This window comes from Trichomycterus rosablanca, chromosome 14 (assembly GCF_030014385.1).
Source record: "Trichomycterus rosablanca isolate fTriRos1 chromosome 14, fTriRos1.hap1, whole genome shotgun sequence".
In the NCBI taxonomy this organism is placed as follows: domain Eukaryota; kingdom Metazoa; phylum Chordata; class Actinopteri; order Siluriformes; family Trichomycteridae; genus Trichomycterus; species Trichomycterus rosablanca.
This window is the reverse complement of record NC_086001.1, coordinates 35,325,950-35,347,268: the sequence shown is the minus strand read 5'-3', so window position 1 is coordinate 35,347,268 and position 21,319 is coordinate 35,325,950. Positions and strand designations below refer to the sequence as shown.

At 39.9% G+C, this 21,319-nt stretch overlaps 2 protein-coding genes across 6 annotated transcripts in view; one reads left to right on the top strand and one right to left on the bottom strand.

Moving 5' to 3' along the window:
- Positions 1–395: 395 nt before the first annotated feature.
- The window catches only part of ptpn9b (protein tyrosine phosphatase non-receptor type 9b), a 21,710-nt gene continuing 786 nt past the window's right edge, over positions 396–21,319 (bottom strand). The window contains exons 2-14 of one of the 5 annotated variants that reach the window (XM_063009063.1): positions 20,502–20,645; positions 19,275–19,364; positions 18,991–19,115; positions 18,776–18,881; positions 17,533–17,643; positions 16,714–17,384; positions 16,539–16,644; positions 15,481–15,550; positions 15,246–15,324; positions 15,001–15,151; positions 13,360–13,567; positions 5,411–5,515; positions 396–589 (exon numbers count right to left, since the gene is read on the bottom strand). In XM_063009063.1, coding sequence (XP_062865133.1) covers positions 5,424–5,515; positions 13,360–13,567; positions 15,001–15,151; positions 15,246–15,324; positions 15,481–15,550; positions 16,539–16,644; positions 16,714–17,384; positions 17,533–17,643; positions 18,776–18,881; positions 18,991–19,115; positions 19,275–19,364; positions 20,502–20,645 — 1,953 coding nt within the window. In that variant the 3' untranslated portion in view covers positions 396–589; positions 5,411–5,423. Of the gene's footprint in view, positions 590–5,344; positions 5,516–6,455; positions 6,648–12,227; positions 12,866–13,359; positions 13,568–15,000; positions 15,152–15,245; positions 15,325–15,480; positions 15,551–16,538; positions 16,645–16,713; positions 17,385–17,532; positions 17,644–18,775; positions 18,882–18,990; positions 19,116–19,274; positions 19,365–20,501; positions 20,646–21,319 lie in introns of those variants that run through there. The other 4 variants (XM_063009062.1, XR_010014660.1, XM_063009061.1 and 1 more) reach the window with 4 other exon arrangements.
- Positions 1,058–2,720, top strand: clrn2 (clarin 2). Its single transcript, XM_063009067.1, has 3 exons — positions 1,058–1,310; positions 2,174–2,353; positions 2,452–2,720. The coding sequence occupies exons 1-3, from the start codon at positions 1,058–1,060 to the stop codon at positions 2,718–2,720; spliced, it is 702 nt and encodes a 233-aa protein (XP_062865137.1).

Here is a 21,319-nt window from a genome sequence, read left to right as displayed (position 1 = left end):
GGATTTGTATATTCTGTATTTCTCCCTCTACAGAATATCATTGAACCATTCAAGGAATCAGGAGGAATTTCAGTGCGTAAAGACCAAGGACACAAGCTTAATCTGAACGCTCGTGATCTTCCATCCCTCAGACGGCGCCGCATCAAAAACCACCGCTCAACACTAGCTGATATAATCACATGGGTGAGGGATTAGTTTATCAAACCTTTATCAAGCTCTACAGTACAGAGTTACTGCACAAATGATACTTAAAACTTTACTGTGCAAAAAAGAAGCCTTTTGTTAACCATGTCCAGAAGCGGCGTCGACTTCTCTGGGCTCGGAGGCATCTAGGATGGACCATCACACAGTGAACCAAAGACGAAAAGGACCATCCAGACCTGTTATCAGCAACAAGTCCAAAAGCCAGGGTGTGTTATGGTATGGAATCGGGCGGTGTCGGTGCCCTTGGCGAAGATAATTTACACTCCTGTGATGAATTGGTATCCTCGGTGCCAGAACGTCTTTTAAGTGTGGTGAAAAGGAACGGCAACATTACAGAGTGGTAACTGCTTTACTGTCCCAACTTTTATTGGAATGTGTTGCAGGCCTGAAATGCAGGAATAGATGTTTATCAATAAATGAAATGAAGTTGAGCAGATAAAAGATGAAATATCTCAGGTTCATCCTGTCTGCAATGAAAACAAAGTCAATGTAAGGAACATTTTCCATTCTGTCCCAACTTTTTCTGATTTGGGGTTGTATAATTAATACTATTAATATATGCATGTGAGAGAAGAGGGAGGAGCGGGCATTTCAACCTCTGGCATGGATCCGAAGCTCACAAGTGGTATAAGGTTACATTAAGAGGGATCCGTTTGACCGGCCTCAGCTTAGGTTTCCTCGCCGTTGCGCCACAGGTATCACTTGACGTTCCGGCGTCACCCAGAGCTCGCAGAACGACACATTTGGAACGTAAATCTATATATTTATTGAAGTATTTCCAGACCGTAGGCTTAGATTCCGCGTGGCCGAGCAGCGGATGCGCGGTCGGGCGTGATGGGTCATGAACTGAGCCATGCCGACGCTGTGGAAGCGGATCGTGTTCTCTCTAGGCTCGCTATTGAGCGTGGGCTCGGCGGCGCTGCTGGTCGTGGCCCTCTCCACGGAGCGCTGGATCACCGCCACCCTCCTGTGCCAGACAGGAGCTGATCTGGTCAACGCGTCCCAACCGGAGCTCTCGCAGTTCACCGGGGACGTCTACTACGGACTCTTCCGGGGAGGGAAGACTCGGAGGTGCGGCCTCGGCAGCCGGCGGTCCAACGTCTACGGTGAGGATCTACGTGTCTGCGTGACTTACCTGTCTGGCCAAAAGAATATGGACATCACAGATAAATCTTTGCAAAGATCCACATAGACACTCAAAGATTTGGTGGACGCGAAGGCGTCTAGAGTTTTGGAATGGAAAGTCCGACAAGTTTAAGCCCAGGTGTCCACATACTTTTGGCCATATCTAAAACAATCTTTTTTTATAATTGGAAAACAGGGCGAATTACCTAGTGGTATCTCTTCTCCATTGCTCCTGACCTCTAACCTGCTTGAGGAGGGTCAGTATTGCATACGTAGAGTCACGCACTGCTCTCCGTTATTCACCGTCTCTGTGCAGCGCCTCGAGCAGCCAGCAGAGGCCGCAATTGCAGCAGACATCCAATCACAAAATACAGTTCTACAATTACTGACTGTAGTCCGTCTGTTTCTCTGCATACCCGCTTTGATGCTGTTCTTCAATGGTCAGGACCCCCCACAGGACCACCACCCCAACGAACATCAACTGAGCAACATTGGTGCCCAGCCATGGAACAAATGCTTTATTGTACAGTACTACCGAATGGGCACCGAGCCGTCGTCGGGTGTCCGAATACTTCTGGCCGTATAGTCGTAATGTGGTCTTGTCTGCGCACCAGAATTGGCACGACACTCGTATTGTTATCCCAGCATGGGACCAGCACTGAGACAAGCGCACCTCCCAATGCTACAGCTAGGCTGTTCCGGCCACCCCCCACCCTCCCTCAGACATTGGCCAGTTCCCATTCGCCCATCGAACCCTGGCCGCCCCTCGTGGAGGCTTTACGTTCCACCTTGTAAACCACAGTAGGACCGGATTTAATTAACGTAGAGTATATTCCGTTCCCAGTCTTTCCGAGGCTGATAAGGACGATCAACGGCGGCCTTCACATGACCGTCATCTTCTTCCTGTTCATCGCCATTGGCTTCGCACTGGTGAGCCTGGCGTTCTGTATCTACAACGCCAGGAAGGTGCCGTACCAGTCCATTATGGGTCCTCTAGGGGTGTATCTGTGGAACTTCATAGCGGGTAAGTTAGAAGGAAGGTTTGAAGGTTACGTTTTCCATTGGTGCCAGTTGGTGTCATTGACGTCCACTGGGATCTCTGACCCCCTCCTTCCCTCCCAGCCCTGTTCTGCTGTCTGGGTTTCGCCTGCTTCGTCTCGGCGGTCCGCTGCCATCGGCTGACGGAGCGCGTGGCTAACTTCCGCGAGAACGTCTTCAGCTTCGTGGTCCTGGAGGAGAGCCTGGGATTCTCCTTCTGGCTCTGCGTGGCCAGCGCCGTCTCGCACGGGACCAACATCCTGGTGGTGGCCTCGAGCCGGATCCACCTGCCGAAGATACAGACCAAGAAGCCGGACGTACCTACGGTGACGGGGGAGGATCTACTCTACTGAAGTGAAGTGGACTGGTGTATGGAGAAGAATCGAGAGGAGCTTAATGGTACTTGGTTAGTGAATCGCAGCGAGTCGAATTCCTGGGCTGTGAATCGGTTCTTAGGAGTCGATTATAAACTGACAAACGAGTCACCTGACCGTCTTAAAGTAAACATATTTAGTTTATTAGCTAAATAAGCTAAATAAAGCTAAACGAGCGAGTTAAAGAAGCTAATAAATTGGTCAGGTACAAACAAAAAGTAAACGCGTTTGTTTATTAGCTAAATAAAGCTAAATAAGCAAATAAAAGAAGCTAATAAATCGGTCAGGTACAGACAAATAGTAAACGTGTTTTGTTTGCCAGCTAAATACGCTAAATAAAGCTAAATAAGCGAATATAATAAGCTAATAAATCGATTAGGTAGACAAAAAGTGAACGTGTTTTGTTTATTAGCTAAATGAGCTAAATAAGCGAATTAAAGAAGCTAATAAATCGATCAGGTACAGACAAAAAGTAACCGTGTTTGTTTATTAGCTAAATGAGCTAAATAAAGCTAAATAAGCGAATATAATAAGCTAATAAATTGATGAGGTACAGACAAAAAGTAAACGTTTGTTAATTAGCTAAATATGTTAAATAAAGCTAAATAAGCAAATAAAAGAAGCTAATAAATCGGTCAGGTACAGACAAATAGTAAACGTGTTTTGTTTGCTAGCTAAATACGCTAAATAAGCGAATATAATAAGCTAATAAATCGATTAGGTATAGACAAAAAGTAACCGTGTTTGTTTATTAGCTAAATGAGCTAAATAAAGCTAAATAAGCGAATATAATAAGCTAATAAATTGATGAGGTACAGACAATAAGTAAACGTGTTTGTTAATTAGCTAAATATGCTAAATAAAGCTAAATAAGTAAATAAAAGAAGCTAATAAATCGGTCAGGTACAGACAAATAGTAAACGTGTTTTGTTTGCCAGCTAAATAAAGCTAAATAAGCGAATATAATAAGCTAATAAATCGATTAGGTAGACAAAAAGTGAACGTGTTTTGTTTGCTAGCTAAATACGCTAAATAAAGCTAAATAAGCGAATATAATAAGCTAATAAATCGATTAGGTATAGACAAAAAGTGAACGTGTTTTGTTTATTAGCTAAATGAGCTAAATGAGCTAAATGAGCTAAATAAAGCTAAATAAGCGAATTAAAGAAGCTAATAAATCGATCAGGTACAGACAAAAAGTAAACGTGTTTGTTAATTAGCTAAATATGTTAAATAAAGCTAAATAAGTAAATAAAAGAAGCTAATAAATCGGTCAGGTACAGACAAAAAGTGAACGTGTTTTGTTTGCTAGCTAAATAAGCTAAATAAGAGAATAAATGAAGCTAATAAATTGATGAGGTACAAATAAAAAGTAAACGTGTTTTGCTTACTAGCTAAATGAGCTAAAGAAAAGCTAAATAAGTAAATAAAATAAGCTAATAAATGGTCAGGTACAGACAATAAACGTGTCAGCAATGGGTTATTTATTTATTATGAGTTAAATTTATAAATAATATGTTTAAATGAAACATTATTAACTTAAATCTGCGTTTATACGAACTTTTTTCGTTTGGTTCTTTCTATCGAATTAAAAGATTCACATGAGATTCGACTCCTTGGATTAGGAGTCAACTCCGCATATTTCGATGAACAAACGTCTCTGTTTCCAGGGCTGTGAATCGGCTCTTAGGAGTCGATTATAAACTGACAGACGATTCATCTGACCGTTTTATTCGGTCTTAGAGTAAACGTGTTTTGTTTACTAGCTTAATGAGCTAAATAAGCTAAACAAGTGAATAAAAGAAGCTGATAACTTTATAGATAATATGTTGAAATGATACATTATTAACTTAAATGTTCGTTTATACGTTGAATCAAAAGATTCATATTAGATTCGACTCTTAAGATTACGAGTCAACTCCGCATATTGCAATGAACTAACGTTTCTGTTTACACCAAACACGTAATAAAATAAAACGTGTTGATTTTATAAATTAAAAAATGAAAATTTATAACTTCTGCTTCTCTTGTTTTACTACATACATTTGTTTTTCAACGTATGAATCCAGCACTTAAGAGTCGACTCATATGAATACGACTCAGTCTTACTAGCTAAATGAGCTAAATAAAGCTAAACAAGCGAATAAAAGAAGCTTATAAATTGGCAAGTACATACAATAAACGTGCAAGATTTCATAGCTTGAGTCAAATTCATAGATAATATGTTTAAATTATACATTATTAACTTACATTTCTTTAGTTTGGTTCTTTCTATTGAATCAAAAGATTTACATGAGATTCGACTCTTTGGATTAGGAGTCAACTCCGCATATTTCAATGAACAAACGTCTCTGTTTACACCAAACACTTAATAAAATAAAATGTGTTAAATTTATAAGTAAAAAAATGAGAATTTATATGAGAACTTCTGCTTCTCTTGTTTTACTATATTAATTTTTTTTTTTTCCAATATATCAATCCAGCACTTAAAGAGTCACTCATATGAATACGACTCCTATCCACAAAGCTTCGTTTTGCTCAGCTTTGCCGACAGGACAACGTAAGTGGGTCGTTTTCTTTATTTAAATAAACACACACATAAACACCATAAGACAGAGAGAAGTAACTTGTTTAGAAAGTTTAGGGATAAGAAATGACCTGAATCTTACAGGTGAAAGACGCTTATTTTAGGACCAGAGACTGAACGTCGGAGTCGATTCCGGAGTCATATGTCTTTTCACAAAAAGCATCAGTTAAAGATGACGGAGTTTTACCTAAAGATAATAAAACAACAACAGAAATATATAAATTCATGAACTACAAGTTAAAAATAAAGATAAAGTTTAGTTTTTAAGGCATCTATGGTTTGCAGGTACGTATTTGGGGTTAGTGAACCGCAGCGAGCCGAATTCCAGGGCTGTGAATCGGCTCTTAGGAGCCGATTATAAACTGACAAACGAGTCATCTGACCGTTTTTATTCGGTCTTAGAGTAAACGTGTTTGTTTACTAGCTAAATGAGCTAAATAAGCTAAACAAGCGAATAAAATAAGCTGATAAATTCATAGATATGTTTAAATGATACATTATTAACTTAAATTTGCGTTTATACGAACTTTTTTCGTTTGGTTCGTTTTAGCGAATCATTTGATTCACATTAGATTCGACTCCTAAGATTAGGAGTCAACTCCGCATATTTCAATAAACAAACGTCTCTGTTTACACCAAACACGAACTGTAACTCTAGTAACTGTAGTAAAATAATAAAAAATGGTTGTTTAAAGAACCTCTAAAAATATCCTAAAATTATAGTTTTACTTTATGCAAAATTATTTTCTGCAAAAGGGAAAAAGCATGTGTCAGTTTTACTGTATCGCATTGCCAACGATTCAATTCATCGTATCGACTCCCAAACCAAATTCTAGATCTGCTATTGATAAACCTAAAAAGAAGTACTGATGTGGAATATGCTCTTTTTTTCTTTTACATCAGGGGTCTAAAAATAAATAGTGTTTATTGAATTTCCCTTCAAGTCAAGTGTTTAAACATTTTCTGAAAAGAATCGGTTCGGTACTTAGAATCGGTTCAATGAGTTGACTCGATTAGTCAAAATGTAATTTGACTACCAAAGGTTTGGAGTCGAACAGCAGGATGAATATCGAATGCTTTTGATTTGTCCTATATACACATACAGACGTGCAGATGAATAAGATTACTGTATTAAAGGCAGCAGAAGGTCAAGGAGGATCTCAGTGACGGCCACAAGGGGGCGCTGTCACACAACCAGACTAACACTGAGCTGGGACGTTATTATCCTGCGCCTTCTTGAAAGCTGTAGAGACATCTCCAGATGTTATGAAGTCGTCGATGTTGGGTGTGGCGATGGAAAGAAGGTCTTGTGAGACGTCCTGAAGGATTGTAGATGGGATAGGACATCAGTGTTGAGTGGGAGAGTGGAAAGCAGATCAGGGCGTGGCAAGGAAGTTGGGAAGTGGAGATTTTGGTGAGAAGGAAGACGGTATATGTAGGGTTGGAAACGAGGTGTTGGAAGACGAAGGAAAATGGACACAAAGTGATGGTCGGAGAGGTGAAGTGGGGTGACATTCAAATAAAAAAGTTCAAAAGAAATAAACAAAGAACAAAGAAAGAAGGACAAAGAGAGAGACAATAAACACCAGCAAGAAATAGTAACAAAAACAAACGCAACAAAAACAGGTACAGAAATAAAAAAGAGCAAAAGACAAAACAGAAATAAGAATTTAAAGACAAAAAAGAAAAAAAAGGCCCCAAAACACACAGACTAAACAGAAAAAAAACTCCAGAAACGATAAACAAAACTCCAAATACAAATAAAGAAAAAGACAAAATAAATAAATCTAAAAGGAAAATAAAAGCAGAAAAAAAAAAAAAAGAAAAGATAAAAAGCATAGCCAAAACAAAGTAAGGCAGGAAGGAAGGAAGCAACTAATAGAAAGAGACAAACAAATAAAAGGGAAAAAAATAATAAAAATGTGAAGAGATTTAAAAAATTAAAATTTATGAAGAAAAACTATGGAAAGAGACGAAAAATACAGAACAAAGAAACAAAAAAGCAACAAAATAGAAATAAAAAAATTCTACATTGAGAAGTTCAAACAGAAAGTTTATAAGAAAGAAAAGTAAACAAAAATCAAAGGAAAGAAAGAGACAAAAACAATAACAGGAAAACAAAAATAAAAACAGACGAAAAAGGCTCCACACAAACTAAACAGAATAAAGCAGACAAAAACAATAAACAAGACTCACTAGCAAGGAAAAAATAAAAACATAATAAAGCCCCCCCCCAAAACACACAGACTAAAAAAGCGGAAAAAAAAATTAAAGAAAATTTATTAACAAAAATAATGGTGGAAATGATGGAAAGAGAAAAAAGTAACAAAAATTAAAACAATGAGAACTTCAAATGAAAAGTTCAAAAGAAAAAGTAAAAACAATAACAGAAAAAAAGGCTCCAAAAACACACACAGACTAGACAGAAAAAAGAGACAGGAACGATAAACAAGACGCCAAATACAAACACAGAAAAAGACCAAATAATACTACAATTTTTTTGATATTACATTTAAAAAATTCAAAATAAAAACAGATAAAAAGAACAAAAAAGCAGAAAGAGAAAAAAAAGAAATGCAGAAAAAAAGAAAGCAACAAATAGAGGGAGCAAGAGAAACAAATAAAGGGGAAAATCCAAAAGAAAAAAAGAAAACATGGAGTAAGAAAAAAAAATTAAGAGAAACTTTATGAAGAAAAATAATGGTGGAAAGAGAAAAAGAAATACAGAGGAAGTAAAAACAAAGACAATAATGTAAACAATGAGAAGTTCAAATGAAAAGTTCAAAAGAAAGAAACAAAAACAACAGAAAAACAAAAATTCAGAAAAAAAAACTAAGAGACAGAAACAAGTCCAAATACAAACATAGACAAAACTAAATAAATACAATTAAAAAGAAGAAAAGAAACAGAAAATATGAAAAAAACAAAGTAAAAAAGCAGAACGTTTAAAAAAAAAAGAAAAAAAAAAGCATAGCATAGCAAAAAAACAAACAAACAAATGCAGGAAAGAAGAAAGCAACAAATAGAGGGAAAGACAGAAACAAATAAAAAAGAAAAAAAATACAGAAAAAATACATTAAGAGAAACAAAGAAAAACAATTAAGGAAATTTTATAAAGAAAAAAATTATGGAAATGGAAAGAAAAAAAAACATTTAAAAAAAAGAAAAGAAAGAAAATGAAAAAACAGAACAAAGAAAAAAGCAGAAAGATAAGAAAAAGAAAATTCAGAAAAAAATAAACAAATTTAAGAGAAATGAAGTAAGAAAAAAATAAGGAAAATTTATGAAAAAAGAGAAACAAGAGAAAAAACAAAATAAATAATTTTTTTTTTTTTAAAGAGAAAAAAACCCCAGAAAGATGAGAAAAAGAAAATCCATAAGAAAAAAATTAAGAAAAAAATGATGTAAAAGAAAACTGAAGCAGAAGTCTTTATTTAAACCATCGCAGCATTTAAAATAAACCTGGAAAACATGACACTTTTATTCTTCAGACACACACAGACGTGGGTTTGTGAATAATAGTCGTGTTTATTATGACACTAATGCAGACGGCGGGTAAAAAGGTCGTCACTCGTCACAGAACAGCGGGCACAGATCATAAGAAACCACAAACAAACAAAAATCAATAAGTCTTAAATAGGGCAAAAATAAAGAAGTTCACCGTAGAACCTGAACAACTGAAAGACATTCTAGAAGATTCTCACGGAACTGCATTAGCGCCAGTAATTCTATTTATTCTGAGTATTTATTTAGCCTAGCCAATCCGCTGCTGGGGACCCCGGTGGCGTCCAGGGAGGGCGTATATTCGCCTGAGGGGTCTTACCAACCCCTTCTCATCCTCCCGTACATCGGTGGATTGGCGCTTGAGGGTATGTAGAGCCACGCCTACACTTCCTGCATAACCCCGCCCCCTTAGTCCGGTCTTTCCCACCCAGCAGACTGGAAGCCAATTGTGCCTGCTAGGGGGCGCCCAGCCGAACCCGGGTGCTCAGAATCTCGTCGCTGCTGCTCTTATTAACCTTCCTCGACGTGGACGCTGAGGGGAAATCTGGAATAGTAATCAGAGGGTTGCCGGTTCAAGCCCCACCACTGCCAAGCAGACACTTCTATTCACAGAGTTTACTGTCTAAGCAATTTCAGTAGGAACCTGGCAGTGGTGGGGCTCGAACCAGCAACCTTTTGATTACTAGTCCAGTACCTTAACCACTAGGATACAACCACTGTTAGGCCCCTGACTCTCAGTTGCTCAAATTGTATTCGGTCATAGGTGATAGGTCCCAGGTCTAATGGGGAACACTGGACGCTAGGAAGGGCAGCAATTTGTCACAGGGCTTTGAGCAACAACCCAACAGACCCGGCTGTGTCCCAAATCACACCCTAGTGTACTGAACTTCAGATCTTCGAATCGTTTATTGATGAAACAGAATTCAAGATGCCAGCAAAAACGCCAAAGAGAAGGTCAATAAGAGCGCCGATAAAACTGATGTCAACGTTTTATACGCCCTCCAGTCCTAAAGAGGGCGAAAACAGTTCAAAACAGGCAGTTTGTAACAACGTGGGAGAAAAAGAACGTAACAACCCTCCAAAAACAGCAAACAAACAAAACAAAACAAAAGAAGTTTTTTATTAGCTTATCAAAGTCAAATTGTCCATTTAGGTTTAGTTCTTCCACGGCCGTACCGTCACTTCAGCTTTCAATACTGTCGAAGCTTTTACGAAAAACGAATAAATAATAATACAAAAAAATACCAAACAAAAATCACTAGAACTTATTTTGAAATGAGCTGTATGCAAAATAAAAAAAATAAAAACAAAAACCCAAAAAATAAAAACAAAAAAAAACAAAAAAAAAAAAAATAAAAATAAAAAAAAAAAAAAAAACTTAAAAAAACAAAAAGAAAAAACAAACTAAATAAAACAAAAAGAAAAACTAACAAAACAACAAAAAACCCCACAAAAACCACAAAAACAAAATAAAACAAAAAACAAACGAGAAAAACAAAAAACAAACTACAAATCTAGAACAAAAAGCAAAAAATAAATAAATAAAAAATTGTAAAAATTAAAAACAAAATAAAAACTACAACAAAAAAACCACCAAAAAAAACTAAAACAAAAAACTACATAAAAACTCAAACAAAACCAAAAAAAACAAAAACACAAAATAAAAACTTAAAAAAAAAAACTAAAAAAAAAAATAAACCCCATAAAAACCACCAAAACAAAATAAAACAAAAAACAAACGAGAAAACAAACAAAAAACAAACTAAAAATCTAGAACAAAAAGAAAAAAGAAAAGAAAAAAATTGTAAAAAAACAAAAAACAAAATAAAAACTACAACAAAAAAAATAATAATAATAATAAAAAAAAAAAAAAAAAAAAAAACTAACAAAACAAAAAAAAAAACTAAAAAAAAACCTAAAAAAAACCTAAAAAAAAAAAAAAAAAAAAAAAACCTTTGTTTTTTCGTTATTTTTTTTTTTAAACACCTAAAAAGCAAAAATACCCCTGAGATTTGTAAATTCAAAATAATAATAAAAACACGAGACTTGTCAGAAGGCACGAAAAAAAGAGACGCAGACATTCGGCTCCGTCCCGATCCATTTACATCCACAGAAGGTTTAACACGACACACTGGCAGGCAGGAACGAGCAGAAACAACAGAAGTCCAGGATTATTACTAATATAATAATAATTATTGTTAGTTTTTAACAAGGCAGTGATCTAAAGTTCGGGGCTGCACACGCCCACATTCAGGGTCACTCGGCGAATCCGCGCCCCGAATTTAAGGCCGAGTCAAGTATGAGACCGTATCCGCCCGGCGAACACTCGATTCGTCCGCCCGTTTCCGAGCTACGCCTACTACGTGTGTTAGGGTGACCGTGTACGTCCATTACTGCCAGGCTGACGCTGTTGGGTTGGGCCCTTGAGCAAGGCCCTTAAACCTCAACTGCTTGGACTGTATAAAATGTACACACCCTGTTACAATGACAGTTTTTTGGGGTGTGGGTGGGTTGGGGGAATCTTCTCTTGACTCGCCGATGTTCGCCCACTCTTCCTTGCAAATCTGCCCAATTGGGAGGGCGCCTCCCGGGCACCGCCCACCTCTGGGTCACCCTGCAGATTTTTAACTGAGCATTGAAGGATCCAGGATTTACGAATGGGCCGTTCCAAACCGTGTTTTGTTGACTTTGAGGTATGCTTCGGGTTGCTGACGGGCTAAAAGCTGACCGATGAAATTCCTCGTCGTCTTCAGCCTGAAGGTTTTCCCGCCAAAACGGACTGATCGGAATTCCCTTCACCTTGACTAAAGCCTCAGTTCTGGCTGAGGGAAAAACAAACCCATGGGGTAATGCTGCCACCACCATGCTTCACTGTGGGTGTGGTGTTCGTTTGGTGACCGTCCACTCGATATGCTTTGATGCTTTCTAATCTCTGATCTGAGAGTCCGACTAGGAGAGTCGGGCTACTAAAGGCTACTGTTTAACTTGAGCTTGAACGTGATTGGTTTATTCTGAACACAGCCACACCCCCAATTATAAGAGGGTGCACAACCATATTGTTCTACTTTTTTTTTTTTATTACAGATCACATTAAAAATGAAAATCGATCAGAAACGATTCAGCTGGGTCTGATGACGTGACATCACAAAATCCTGCCATCGTAACCGGGACGTCTAGACGTCTAGACCTTATATAGACCTATCGTGTAAAGCCGACGACGCCCTGCAATGGGGAAGTGCCCCCGCCGGTCTAAATGAGCTCTATTGTAGGCGTAGCTCAAGAACGGGCTCGAATACAAACGAGGTGTTCCTAATAAAGTGCTCGCTGGGCGTACGACGATTTTGATTTATTTGGCGCATCGTATATACCCACGTATATTCATAAACATTCTAAGGAACTGTCCGAATATTATATTAAGACCTTTCGTCCCTCCCTCCGAAGGTTATTATGCACAATATCTAAACGTATCTTACATTAATATACACGGCCGACGGTCCGGTCCGGTCCGGATACATCCAAGCGTTCGACGTAATACCTTTGGTTTGCGGGGGGCGAGAGACGGACGGACGTAGCGTCGAGGAGAAAGAGGTTCAAGTCTCGAGCTGATTGCGCAACACTGATATATTAAAAAGGAGGACGGATGGACGCTTCAAGTTTCAGCGCGACGACTCGATCAGAGCCGCCCGATTGGCCGAGCCGAGCCGATCCTCCCCTGAGGGGGGGGGCGGAGCCCCGACTAGCAGCCGGGTGCCCAACCCCGTCCGGCACCCCGAATTCTTCTCACCCCTGGCGCGCGCATCCCCCGCCTTTCACTCGCTGTCGGTGTCCAGCTCGGTGTCGGACCACTCGACGGGCGCCAGGCGTCCGGTCTGCTGCGCGTACTCGGCGACGGCCCGGTAACAGAAGTAGTACTGGTCCCAGGTCTGGATGCTGAAGGCGCGCTGGGTGCGCATGCGCCGCACCGTCTGCTGGACGTCCACCGCCCCGACGTCCTCCAGGCGCGACAGGCAGATGTCCAGCGTGCAGAAGGTACCTGCGGAGGGGAGTGCCACGTCTTATTACGATCCTCTCTACTTAGGCCGCCTAGGTAGGGAGTGCGCAGCAAGGCGGCTCACTAGGTTCTCGGACGGTCCCAAAGTTTGCCGGCCAATTTGTCCATTATTTTGGGGGCTAAACAATAACGGTTCAGACGTTTAAGCCACACCCACTCCCACGTCCTCTGTGACTGTTTAGTCATATCCAACTCCCCGCTTGTATCACCTAAAACACGCCCACTTCTAGTCTTTTAACCAATCGAGACGAGTCAGGCACTGCTCTCCGTTATTCGTTTTTCTCAGTGCTGGCGTCAAAACCGGCCAGCAGAGGGCGCATTCGCTCCCGTTAGTCAGAAGGTCACTGGTTTAAGTCCCATACCTGCCATGTTAAGCCACTGAGTGAGACCCTTAACTTCATTTATGCAAATATAGCAGGACTCATACAGTCGATACACGTATCATATTATATACGGGCCATCCGGCCCGAACCTACCCGTTCTTCCGATCCCGGCGCTGCAGTGCACGACTATAGGAGGGCCCCCGGCGGGCCCCGTCCACTCCGGGTACGACGTCCGGAGCGCCAGGTCCTGCCTCTGCTTCACCTCGGCCCGGAAATCCAGCATCGCCGAGGCCGACTTGGGGACGCCGAAATCCGGCCAGCTCATGTACAGGTAGTGCGACACCTCTCTGCACTCGCCGGTCTGACGGACGCAAAACAAGAGCGACGATGGCATCAGTCCAGGCACTAAAATACCTAAAGCAGTGCTTCTCCAATAGCGCTTCTTTTCTGACCAAAAGAACTCTGGTTCTTGAACCGGTTCCGTTCTGGTTTCTTAGAACCTTGGTGCTTTTCAAAAAACCGGCCCACATTTCCACCAGTGTTGGGAGCCGAGCACTTACAGATGTTTGTTTTTACGCAAAAAGATGGATGGAGCTAAATCCGGACTATAAGCGTCTCTCGGACACGACCGATTACTCCTCCCACCCTCACCGCTCATAACCAAAATATAAAAGTGTGGCAACTTTTTGAAGATCCCCCTGTATGCTGCGCATGAAAACCAAAAGCAACAAAAAACAAAAAAGGAAAAGAAAGAATAAATATGGGGAAAATTGCAAACAAACAAAAATGTCAAGAAAATAAATAAAGATCAAATGAAAAACAAAACTAGCAAGAAACAAAAAAGCAAAAGGAAAAAAGACAAAACAAAAATAAGAATTTAAACACTGAGAAAGAAAGAAAGAAAGAAAGAAAGAAAGAAAGAAAGAAAGAAAGAAAAAGAAAAAAAAAAAAGACAAAGAGAGGCAGAAACAATAAAAGAAAACCAAAAATAAAAACCCCAAAAACACACAGACTAAACAGAAAAGTGAAAGTGATAAACAAGACTCCACATGCAAACAAAGAAAAAAACAAAATACATTCATTTAAAAAAATCAAATGAAGAACAAAGAAAAAAAGCTGAAAATTAAAAATACAGAAAGAAAAAAGCACAGCAAAAAAAAACACAAAGAAATGCAGGAAAATGGAGAGAGAAACAAATAAAAGGTAAAAAAAAAAAAAATCAGAAAACGAAGAAATAGTAAAACAAAATTAATAGAAACAACAAAAGAAAAAATTAAAAGAGACAAGAAATACAAAATAGAATAGAAATAAGAAATTAAACATTGAGAAGTTCAAATAAAAAGCTTAAAAGAAAAAAAAAAAAAAAGACGAATGTTATTTAAAAATAAAAACAGACGAAAAAGGCTCTACACAGACTTAACGAGAAAAGCAGACAAAACGATAAACAAGACTAAAAATACAAAAAAATAATAATAATAATAATACTAAAATAAATGTTTCATTTATACATTAAAAAAAAGAACAAAGAAAAAAAGCTGCAAGTTTAAAAAACAAGGTCCCTTGTTTACCAATAATAAAAAGTGCATTAACACTGTACTAACAGCTCCCTCTAGTGGAGAGACTTCAGCCTGCTCAGTGAGACCGAGTGTTTCACCTGCAGCTCTAGATTATTTATTTATTTAAAATAGGCTAAATATTAAGATTTTGTGCTGCTCTAGATTAAAAACGACCCAAAAATAAATAAATAAATAAATAAATAAATAAATACAGAGTGAAGGATGAAGAGAGGCTCACCCGACTGTTGTACAGCTCCAGATGTGAGAGGTTAAAATCCTGAAACACGGCTATGTGCACGTTCCTCACCAGGAAGCAGCCGTACTCCTCGGTGCGCCCGGCCTCCAGGGGCCAGTACTGTCCACACTTCACCCTCCCTCGCTCCATCACTCTGAGAGAGAGAGAGAGAGAGGAAGAAAGTCGTTATAACTCTCCTGTTATGATTTATAAAGCAGCTTAAAATAGGAGACTCGGTGGGTGGTTACCTCGTCGTCATGACGATGATCAGCACCATTTGCTCCCACACCATTCGCCAAAAATCACCGAACGTCTTCGGCAAAGGACCTAACACCACGACGAACACACAGGCTCGTAAGCGGCGGCTACACTATAAGGCCGAAAGTATGTAGACACCCCTCCTAACAGCTGACCTCACTGACTGTAAATACCCACACACGTACTCCACAGTGTTAAAGCTGATTTGCTCTGAAAGCCTCTTACCCTGAGTGGCGATGTACGCGTTGGTGGTCTTGTAGCCGTCCATGAAGCTGGCGTTGATGTAGTCCGACGTCTGCGGGGAAAAGAGAGACAGAGAGGAAGTTGCTATTAAAAGAAGGAGACGGGAGCACTAAACTTCTCTTCATTATTACCGCTCATAAGCTGATGCACTGATCGTACGGTTCATACGGAGGCGATTCTACCGCGTCATATCAAACAGTTGGTCTCATTGGAGGAGCTTTGAAAAGGTCAGCAAATAGCAAACTGGCCAAACAGGTGAGCCCAAAAAATCGTAAGCCCAACATGGCAAAAGTGTGCCACACTCCATAGGAATTAATGTATCATTTTGTTATTTATTTATTTATTTTAAATTTACTATATTTTTAATAATTTTATTATTATTTTATTAACTTATTTATAATATTTACTTCATTTTTAATTCATTTAAAATTGTGTTAATTTTTTTATTTAATGTATTTATTTATTTTTAATGAATTTATTCTGAATTAAATTATTTTTTAATTTAACATTTTAAAAAGTTATAAACCATAAATAAAAAATAAATAAAAATGTACTTTTTAATGTATTTAAAATGTTTAAATTTGTTTCTTTTTAATTTATTTCATTTTGAAATAATATGAAATAATTTATATTATATTTATATATTTTAATATTTTTTTAATTTTAATTAAAAAACGTATTAAATTAATTACATTTAATTAATGTATTAAATTTTTTTATTTGCTTTTAGTTAATTTTACTTATTTACTTATTAAAACATTTATTTTGAATGTTTTATTTTGAATTAATTTATTTTACTTTTGAATTTAATTTATTTATTTTTAGTTTTGAATTACTTTTAATTCATTTAAAATTATTGAATTAAAAAAAAAATTTTATTTAATTAATTTGTTGATTTTTTTTTATTTATTATTATTTTAAATGTGTTTGAATTTACTTATTTATTTATTATTTATTTTATTTTGAATGAATTTCTTCAGCCGGCGTAAGAGTTTTGGCTCGTCTGTGTACGGTAAACATGCTGAACTCTGAACTCTGACCTCGTCGTCGTCGTCGTCTTCGTGGTCGAGAGGGCAGAGCCGGACGCGGGAGTGATCCAGGCACAGGACGTCGCTGTAGCGGTTTTTCACCTGGTTCGCTGACTTCCTGTTCGGAGACAAATCATCATCATCGTGATCCTAATCAACATCAAAACATCATCATCACCGCCCTTACTTGGAGTAGTCGAAGGATCCGGCGGGCGGCTCCTTCCGGATCTCCTCGTACTCCTGGTAGATCCCTTTCTTCTTCTTGTGTTTGACGTGCTGCACCAGCTCGTGCACGCTCAAGCCGCCGGGCTCGGCCGTGTGTACAGAGGCGCTTCCTATTGGCCAGCTGGACTCGTGGGCGGGACTCCGGGAGAGGGGCGTCGGCCGCGAGGACTTCTGCGGGAGGGGCGGGACTCCGTCTTCCAGCTCCGCCGAGTCGTCGGGAAGGTCGTCCTCCTGCTCGGCGTCGACGGAGTCCGTGTCGGGGGCGTGTTTGTGGTGGAGGGGCGTGTCCGGGGGCGTGTCCGACTGAGGGGGCGGGGGCTGGCGGCCGTTCGGGACGTTGGCGTTCAGGCCGTTCCAGTGCACGGCGTGCCGGAGGTCGTGAGGGTTGGCGTTTCCGTCGTCCAGCACGGTGGCGCCGCGGTGGGCGTCGGCAGCCCGGTTGCGGTCCCGGCGGTAGGAGTGCAGCAGGCTGCCCAGACAGTCGGCGGTGGCGCCCGGCGAGCTGTTCGGGGTGGAGTTGACGCACGACTGGATCCAGGCCACGTGACTGTACTGGGAGGTGCCACCCAGGTGCTCGGGCAGAGAGCTGACCGGGATGTGATTGGCCAGTTCGTGCGCTTTGACTGTACACACCTGACAGAAATCAACACACCAGTAAGTCAAAACATTATGACCACCCGCCTAACATGGACGAAGCTTTCTACAGGACTTTGGAACGTCCATGTGGGGATTTATGCCTATGTAACGAGGTCAGGCACCCCAGTCGTGGGTGTTTACGTACCCTCTCTCTGAGCTTCTCCCGCACGAACAGCCTCAGGACGGCGAACGGCGCCCGGAACCAGAGCGGCGACGACACGATGAACACACACTTCAGTCGGGCGGGGAAAGCACCCTAGATCACAGCGATAAAACGTCAGGTATCCAACACACACTCACTGAGCAGCGTATTAGTGACGCCGTACTCACTGTAGAGTCGGATCTGGTGCCTGGGGAGGCCGTTGAGGTACCATACGTCTGGCTGATCCAACATTTTGTTGTTTAGTTGCGGTGAGCCTTTTTTTTTTAAATTTTACTTTGAATTGATTTTAAATTTTGAATGTATTTAAATATAACGTATTTAGTTTTAATGTATTTTATTGTTTATTTTCATTTATTTAATTTTTGATTAATTTATTTTAAATGTATTTTTCTATTTATTTTCCTTATTTACCTTATTCTAGAATTACTTTTTCTTTTTTAATTAAAATTATTTTATTTTTATTTAATTAATTTATGTAAAATTTAATTATTTACTTTTAATTTATTTCGATTTAATTTTTTATAGTTAATTATATTTATTTATTTACTTCTCTTTAATTTATTTTAGAATTTTTATTTTACTAAAAACAGTCATTTAAAAATATTTAATAAATTCATTTAAAATGTATAATTTATTTTTTTAATTCTTTTATTGTTTTAAAGTAATTATTTATCTTTAATCTTTTTTATTTTAAGTTAATTTATCTATTTATCTGTCTGTCTGTTTATCTGTCTGTCAGTCAATGTATGTGTAATTATTTTTTAATTTTTAAATTATTTAATTTAATTATTTATTTTAAATTCATTTTTCTTTAATTTATTTGAGAATTTTTATTATTTTTTATTTGTTAAAAAGTCATTTAAAAATATTTAATTAATTTATTAAAAATGTAATATTTTTTAATTGTTTTAATTTAATTATTTATCTGTAATTTTTCATTTTAAATAAATTTCTTTAATATTTTAAATTTATTTTTTAGATCATTTATTTACTTATTTATTTTGAATTAATTTCTTATTTAATTTTTAATTTCTTCTTTTTATTTCCTTTGAACGTTTAATTCACGATTTCTGTCTGAAAACAACAAACACGCCCCGGTCCGACTCGCCCGAGTCACGTTTCTTTTTTAAAATCCTGACAATAATCTGCGCTGAAGACTTTGACCCGAAGACAGCCGTTCCTAATAAACCGGCCAGTGGGCGCGGATGAAAGGGAACCCGCTCACCTTGAGGAGGTTTAGGATCTTGACGCAGAGCTCGTAGTCGAAGTTGGCGTAGGTGGAGTTCGTCATGTCGTAGATGAATATGAGTCCGTCTCTCTGGGTCTGAGGGCTAGAGGTGAACGGGAGAAAGAAGAGCGGCAGGAAGGGGATTAGACCGTCTGTGCTTCCCCTGGATGGAACACAAGTCCTCAGCGTCTCTCTAGCGGACCGGATCTTACCTCTCGATGGCCTTGTCCAGCTGATAAATGATGGCCTGAAGGACGGCCTTGTGGGTGGTGACGTCCGGCCGGTGGAGACGAGCCGTGAAGAGCGCCAACGCCGCGCCGTTCGCGTCACGCCCCGGCTGCGGGCACCGCCCAAAACACAAAGGTAACAGGAAGGTAAACGGCTTCGTTCTGGCTTTTTACTATCATTTTGTAAGTTCTAGAGCTCAGTTCTGCACCAGCGCTGCTCCAGTAACCAGCAGCAGCTTCAGACTCAGACCGAGTTCACCGTCACTCACCAGAACTGTGAATTTGCCGCTTAACAGTTCGGTCCTCAGAGGTTCTTCGTTGGGGTTGATGTTAAAGATGCCCTCTTTTATCCTGGTGTTCTAAAATAAACAAAACAATGATACGTTTCTGACTGTACAGCTACAGTTTAGGGAAGGCCTCTGTCTGTATATCTGTCTGTATATCTGTCTATCTGTCTGTCTGTCTGTCTGTCTGTCTATCTATCGTCGTCTGTCTGTCTATCTACTGTCTGTCTGTCTGTCTATCTATCCGTCTGTATATCTGTCTGTCTGTATATCTGTTTATCTATTTGTGTCTGTCTGTATATCTGTCTGTATATCTGTCTATTTGTGTCTGTCTGTCTGTATATCTGTCTATCTGTCTGTCTGTATATCTGTCTGTCTGTATATCTGTCTGTCTATCTATTTGTGTCTGTCTGTATATCTGTCTATTTGTGTCTGTCTGTATATCTGTCTATTTGTGTCTGTCTGTCTATGTGTCTGTCTGTATATCTGTATATCTGTCTATCTATTTGTGTCTATCTATTTGTGTCCGTCTGTATATCTGTCTATTTATTTGTGTCTGTCTGTATATCTGTCTGTCTGTATATCTGTCTGTCTGTCTGTCTATCTGTTTGTGTCTGTCTGTATATCTGTCTGTCTATTTGTGTCTGTCTGTATATCTGTCTGTCTATTTGTGTCTGTCTGTATATCTGTCTGTCTATTTTTCTATCTGTCCATCTGTCTACCTATCGATCTGTCTGTCTGTCTCTGTCTATATATCTGTCTATCTATCGAATCTTAACTGCGTCCTGTGGTCTCCCCCGCCCCCAAACATCATTACACCCACCGAGCACTTTATTAGGTACACCCATCTGGTGCCCATATTGATTCATTGATTGGCATTGATTATTTTATAAGCCACACCCTGCATCCGGATGAAGTGAGCGGGTAAACAAGTACTGACCGTAGCTCACTGATTGATCGAAAGAGAATCCAGTAGGACCCCCAGTGACCAGACGATGTCCAGTATACATGTATAGCAGGTGCAGCAGTGTTGTTGGGATTCTTAACTTCGCAATGCACCTGCTGCACACGTACCAGAACACCACACACTGGTGGGTGGGGGGGGGGGGGCAAAGTGTACGATAGGCGTGGCTTTTAAAATGATCAATAGACGTACGTACCACATGGGTGTTCCTAATGAAGTGCTCGCTGCGTGTTCGTTCCCGTGGTTACCTTGTAAGCCTGGAAGAGGTCTACGGCCCTGGAGACGTCGAACTTGCGCGCCATGAGGAACTTGACGGCGGTGATCTGGCTGACGAGGGCGGCGTTCTGGGAGTGCTCTCGGCATCTCAGCGCCGCCAGGAACTCCTCCACCGCCTGCGGCGACAAAACGGGGGTTGAGATCTCGGAGTGTATACGTAACAGAGCACCTGATATTTTGGATGGGGGTTCGACCCCCGCCCTCGAGCAAGACCCATTACCCTGAATTACTCTTCGGACACTTCGGAAAACACTCGTCAGTCGACACGGCGCGCCGCCGCATCTACAGACGCGAGTTGAGATTCCGCTGCGCTTATATCGGATGGACTGATGCAGGGGAGAACATGCAAACTCCACACAGAAAGGACCCGGACCGCTCCGCCCGGGAATCGAACCCAGGACCTTCTACAGCACCTGGTGGTGCAAGGTCCAGTACCCTACATTTCTAGGACTATGCTGATTCACTACAGGTACAAGTACAATCCAAGCTATTGAAAATTAAGGGCCTTGCTCAAGGGCCCATCACTGACCCTGCCCTGCGCATTTATCATCACACGGGGAGAACATGCAAACTCCACACAGACCGAGCCATCTGGGATTCGAACCCATGACCTTCTTTGCCCACCTAGCCACCGTGCCACCTTAAAGCGCTACAGCAATGCATGTGTTCAGGTCCCGAACCATTAGAACAAAACAGAACATAACATGGGAACGTGGTGTATCATGATGGTAAATAGGCAACAGTTTAGGGAGGGCCCATTCCTTTCCTCTCGTGCACGATGAACACATTA

What these genes read in the sequence shown, in the direction of transcription:
- clrn2 (XM_063009067.1), top strand. Translation starts at nt 1,058, where the DNA reads ATGCCGACGCTGTGGAAGCGGATCGTGTTCTCTCTAGGCTCGCTATTG. An exon ending in CCGGCGGTCCAACGTCTACG is followed by an intron (nt 1,311 to 2,173) that starts GTGAGGATCTAC and finishes TTCCGTTCCCAG; the next exon opens with TCTTTCCGAGGCTGATAAGG. An exon ending in TCTGTGGAACTTCATAGCGG is followed by an intron (nt 2,354 to 2,451) that starts GTAAGTTAGAAG and finishes CTTCCCTCCCAG; the next exon opens with CCCTGTTCTGCTGTCTGGGT.